This window comes from Pseudorasbora parva, chromosome 4, assembly GCF_024679245.1.
Source record: "Pseudorasbora parva isolate DD20220531a chromosome 4, ASM2467924v1, whole genome shotgun sequence".
Taxonomy (NCBI): domain Eukaryota; kingdom Metazoa; phylum Chordata; class Actinopteri; order Cypriniformes; family Gobionidae; genus Pseudorasbora; species Pseudorasbora parva.
In genome coordinates this window covers 5,117,001-5,123,000 of record NC_090175.1, presented here as the reverse complement: position 1 = coordinate 5,123,000, position 6,000 = coordinate 5,117,001, and the positions used below count along the sequence as shown (strand labels likewise).

Here is a 6,000-nt window from a genome sequence, read left to right as displayed (position 1 = left end):
GTGTGTGTGTGTGTGTGTGTGTGTGTGTGTGTGTTTTGGGTAGGTTTAGGGGTAGGGGCAGGCTAGGGGGATAGAAAATACGGTTTGTACAGTACAAAATCCATTACGCCTATGGAATGTACCCACATTTCACAAAAACAAACGTGTGTGTGTGTGTGTGTGTATGTGTGTGTGTGTGTGTGTGTGTGTGTGTGTGTGGCTATAGCTGATAATATTGAGCACTTTGAGAGCAAAACAAACAACACATTTTCTTTTTTGAATGTGCACATTTTGTTCAGTTTTATCAGAATGTAAGCATCAATCATGATTTAAAAGCAGGAAAATGTTGTAAATGAAAGCGCTTGTTTCCACCAATGATCATCACTTTAGGTGTGTTTTGGTCTGCTGACAAAATTTTAACATTTATATTTGCACAATTACAATTCACCAGCATTTAACTGTCAATCATCAGTGGCTCCGCCCACAGAGCTCAGGATTGGTCCCTTTGTGCTCCGCCTCTTACTGCAGCCTCTTCCTGTTGATCAGAACACACAATAAGATGAAGAAAGACATTATAAACTTCAGGAGGTCTGGGATCAACGGTCTGTGGGAAAGAGAGCGAGAGATCGGTCATGTGATCATCTGTGATGGAGGATCTGACGCTGGCGTCTCACTTACTGCGAGTGTGTCGTACAGGTCAGAGGTCGTGGACTTGAGCTCAAGAGCTGTATATGTGTCTTCAGTGGGGTCAGAGGTCTACAGGAGAGAAGCAGACATTGTGAGTTCATGTTTTAAATGTTGACTGTAATGTTTAGAGGATGTTGATCAGTTTTTCTGGATCTAGAACTGAAGAATCAGGTGTTTGGACACGAGACTCGTGTGTCTTATACTCTTAATATCTCTGCACGGCTCATAGCGGCTTTAGGAAACATCTCTGCATGCAGGAAAACACTGTGAATAATTGTGATCATCTCACCTCCTTCACGGCAGATCTTCTTTTCATCCGTTTAGTAAGACTGTCAGAAGAAATCGCACATTTAAAAGATATATACACCAGAGGTCATGTTAGCCTAAAATCTTCTATCATCGACAGTGTAGCATGACAGATAGCCTTCAGACTTTCTGAGGATGATTTTTTGTAGCTTGTAACTGTAATTCCCACCCTGTCCAGTTGGTGGTGAGTGCAAGTTCAGTCTCCAGAATAAAGTTTGACTGCACACAGTTCAAGTCCATTATATAATAATAAGTGGAGCTGGTAATGTTTTTGGAGTTGTTTAATCCTCCTCTGCTGAGATCTTCAGAGATTTATACAACAGTTATTTGTGGTTCTCAAATCTGATATGCACATATATGAGTTATAGATGCTATTGGAAATACTTATTTTATTTATAATTATATTAGAATAGACTGACTTGTAGGGGTGTGAGAAGGCACTTAGCTCTCGAGAACGAAACTGAAGTTTTTTTAAAAAGAAAAAATATTTCATCCCATGGGTGCGCAGTGACATCCACGGAGTGCACATTTGTCCCGTTTTGGCTTATTTTGCCACATGTCCTGCCTCCAGCCCCAAGCCATTGGCTCGCTCCATGGGGTTCTTTACCCAGGTCGGCCTCCAGGGTCGCGGCGAATCTGACAGTGGTTGGAAGGAGAGGTGGACGAGGGGTTGGAAGTCGAGCTTAGTCATTTTGTGACATGTTGTGACAGTTTGTCTGGTGCCTCAGAAATGTCGGCGCTATCCTCTCCTCTCCAGCAGCTGGAATGAGTTATCGGTTGCCATAGCATCTCTCAACAGCCACCAGGACTTATACGGTTTTATAAAAGCTACTTATTTGTTGTAAAGTGTAATAATCATCTCAGAAAAATAAATTCTTCTGTCAGGCGCAGTTGAAGTAAAAAATGCTTTGGACAAATGCTGTCAAGATGAGACAGTGTAGCCAGGCTATGTCTGTGTCACTTTTCCAACATTATCCTCATTACTTATTACGAAATAAAAAGTTTACCCCTCAGAAAAAATGACTTTCCTCTGAACATTATAGCATGGTTTGTGTGGCGCGCGTCGCACACTCTTCAGTAGTGAAGGCTCGTGCTGTATAGCATGTCATATCAACGCACACTCAAAAGTAATCGAGTAGTACATGGTGACATTTTTTATGAAAAGGTTTATCCCACCCCTCTCATCAAACCGATTACAATTTCATTCGGTTTGGCATTTTTATTCCGATTGAGGTGTTTATAAGGAGCATATTTATTCGGATTTACAGCTCTCCATGAAAACCCACCTATTATTTGGGTAGCAAAATATAGTTTTCTGCCTTATATAAAAAAAATATAGTTTTAATTCTGCCTTCGGCAGAATTCAGATGAGCCAGATGATTCATTTTAATACATTTTTAGATTAATCTAGATTAATTCCAAAAGTAATCTATGCCCACCTCTAATATATATATATATATATATATATATATATATATATATATATATATATATATATATATATATATATATATATATATATATATATATATATATATATATATTAGGGATGTCAACGTTAACGTGTTAACGCATGAGATTAATTAAAAGACGTTAACGCGTTAAAATAATTTAATGCAATAAACGCAAATAAATTACAGAAGTACGTGAAGCTGCAACATTAAAATGATTTGCATCACACAGTCGATCATAGAAGTCCGGAGTTTATCAATCACACTGAGCATCTGCACCTGTAACCCAGGTAGAAGGACATTTCCATTCTAACTATTTAACCTGATTCTCTGTTTGTGAGTTTAAGCATTGGGAAAGTTCAGTGATCCAGTAAACTAATTCATCCAAACAGTGCTAATGTAAAGCCAGGCTGATACATCAGAGAGAATAGACTGCACGTTTTAGTGATTTGTTCACTCCAGCGTTTGCTTTGCTTTAAAACACGAGCTCTGACGCATTCTGCGATTGTTTCTGAAGAGCGCAATTGTGGTGTCGTAGGCTACAGTAATCGCCTGAGAATCTGTTTGTGGCAAGGGGGGCGTGGTTTAGTGAGGTCTGCAGCGGGAGAGAGAGCCGCGGGACAAGCGGTAAGTGAGTGGGTTGGATGCAGATTAATAACACCTGTATCTTGTTCCAGTAATGGCCGTGGAGAGAGGATAAAATCGTTTATTCCAGCGCATGTGCAGACAGAGTTGCCAAGTTTTTACAACAAAACCCGCCAACTACTAGCCCAAAACAATAGCTTCTCGGGGGGTTCTCTGGAAGAAAAAAATGGCGTTTGGGGGTAAAATTTGTGTTATTTTGGCATGGTTGCCTGCTAAAATTCGCACTCATGGGTCTATATATCACATAATAGTCGCTTCAACCCGTGGGGAAAAAAACGCGGACATGGCAACACAGTGCAGTTGAGCTCAGTTGACATCGCTTCGTTGCTCTGATTGGTTGTAGGTCTGTCCAATCGAGGTCTTTCCTAGTTCGGTTGAAACACGCCCCATAATCACAGCCCAATGGAGCAGTTTCAGACTCATTTTCTGACTAGAATTGAGTATGACCACGTCAGGCTAAGTCAAAGCGGTTGATTTAGGAGTTCTTTTGGCGTCTCCGTGTGGTTCTGCTCAGTATCACAGCTTGAGAGGTCTATATTTAAAGGCCCTTTTTACATAACGTCTAAAAAACAATCACGTTGTTGTTGCTCTCTACACATACTATACACTATGATGAATTCTGTAAAGGTTTTGGTGATTAGGTGTGTAAAAATGTATTATATAATAGAATTATATGGACTCCTTATATAAACTCATTTTATTTGGTTATTTGGTTTCCTTTTGGAGTCTCCAATGATCCTTGAAGGTTGCAGAAAATACAGTTGGCTTTCGAAAGGGAACTCGAGCTGCGTCAGCTTGACGCTACGGGGAACGCCTCCAGTGTGACCGGTGTCTGAGCTACTATCGAATCACAGCAATCCTATTGACCGGCGACAGCCTATGATGTCATCAAGGTGCGACCAGGAAGTATATACCGGTCACACTGGAGGCGTTCCCCGTAGCGTCAAGCTGACGCAGCGTCTCGTTCCCTGTTCTCAGGAAACTAAGGTTACAGTCGTAACCGGGGACGTTTTGTGTAATGTTTACTTTAGTTATAGCAAATTATGACAAAACGAATGTGTTTAATAAGATAAATGGCGGCCGTTTAATTTCATAATAAGCATGTGATTAATCACAATTAATCACACAAAACATGTGCGATTAATCACGATTCAGAAATAATCTATTGACAGCCCTAATATATATATATATATATATATTTAATGTTGCAACATTTTAGAAGTACATACATAAGTACATTTTTGAAAGGAACTTCTTACCAAATGTACATTACAAACGCTCCTGATGCTCCACCAAGTAAAACACCAACACCGACACCAACACCAACCACTACAGATGAGAAACATCTGACTGCTGAAATACAGACAAAAACACACACCAAATTAGTGGGCCAATAAACAATATCATATCAAATCGCTATAAAATTGATGTGCTAGCTCTGTATATTTTTACTCAATATGGGTTAATCAGCCAATCACCTCACAGAAATAAAAGCATCAACAGCCAGTCAGCCTACAGCTTTTAGCTTGCATGTCAAAGTACACGCCTATTTCCTAGTGCTCATTATACGCAGATTTGCCAGACTGGGTGGTTTTGAATTTGATTGTGCAGGTAAAAACGGGTGTGGGCAGGTGGACAAAATTTGGGCTGGCTGATTTTACAGTCTAATTGGTTAATAAACAAAACTAAAGTGTGCATGTGAACCATAAAACCAGTCATCATGACGTTACGAAACACAGGAGTCCACACAGGAGCCCATGCAGAGTCAGCTGGCACTCATTCATGACTGACTGGTTTTTAGAACACTAACTTGTAGCTGTGTATTCAAATTATAGCTATACCAAAGTAGCATTTTATTTTTTAAAGCACATTTAAAACAGTGACAGCGGACCAAAGTGCTGTACAATCTATCACTTTTTACAGTAAAGAACAAAAACTGAGAGGACAGAAAAAGAGAAAAAGGAGAAAATCTAATCTAATAAAATACATCAAACTGACAAAAAGAAACAAACTAATAAAATTACATTGATTCAAAAGCAAGAGAAAAAAAGATGTGTCTTTAGTGCAGATTTAAAACTTTTAACATTGGAAGAGAGCCTAATGTGGACCATCAGATCATTCCTCAGCCGTGGGGCAGGAACAGAAAAGACACAGACTCCTTTTAACTTAAAAAAAAATGTGACCGCTTCCGCGACTCAGTCAGTATCAGCCTGTCGAAAGACCTTATGGTTCTAGAGCAGTGGTCAGCAACTGGCGGCCCGCCAGTGATAATATCTGGCCCGTGCCCGCATCTGCTGAATCTGGCAGATTGTTTAGATAGCGTCTGGTTCCTAAATATATCTGTCAGTATAACAGAGGCGAGCTAATGAGAACTGTGCAAGTAAACTCCCGTCATTTCAAGAGACCCTCGCTTCATCTAGTGGCCAATGGGAAAAAATGCAGCGTTTAGCCTCATCGTTAGAGCGTCAGACTCCTGTGCAGAAATGACCCGAGTTCGAAACCCTCTCAAAGCGGGCGGTGCGAATCTAGTTATATCAACATTCAATCAATTTGGTCTTTAGTGATTTTGCCTTCAAAAAATACAGCAATGTTTTAGCTACAATTTTTTATTTTGGGATAAATTGAGATCTTTCAATTTGAAAAGTTCTGAAAGACATTCAAGAGTCTGTGGAATAGGTCGCTAGAAACGCCTCTAACAGAGCTGTCATGAAATGTCTGGTATGATGATTAAACGAGCAGTGAAATATTGAAACGTTTGCCTATATCGCGGGGCATCAGCACCAACATGTGACCAATAATAACTCAAATTCAGCTTCCTTTTTATCAAAAAATATTGACAAGAACCAGCAAAAAAAGGTGCCATGCTTTGTCTCGTGGTGCCGTCTGATATTATACTCTTTGTGACAACTTCGTTGCAGATTAGACACACCAG

The 6,000-nt window shown here is 39.9% G+C and overlaps 1 protein-coding gene across 1 annotated transcript in view; it reads right to left on the bottom strand.

Moving 5' to 3' along the window:
- Positions 1 to 469: 469 nt before the first annotated feature.
- The window catches only part of LOC137073734 (sialoadhesin-like), a 29,801-nt gene continuing 24,270 nt past the window's right edge, over positions 470 to 6,000 (bottom strand). The window contains exons 7-10 of the mRNA XM_067442440.1: positions 1,142 to 1,274; positions 956 to 995; positions 658 to 735; positions 470 to 514 (exon numbers count right to left, since the gene is read on the bottom strand). Coding sequence (XP_067298541.1) covers positions 470 to 514; positions 658 to 735; positions 956 to 995; positions 1,142 to 1,274 — 296 coding nt within the window. The remainder of the gene's footprint in view (positions 515 to 657; positions 736 to 955; positions 996 to 1,141; positions 1,275 to 6,000) is intronic.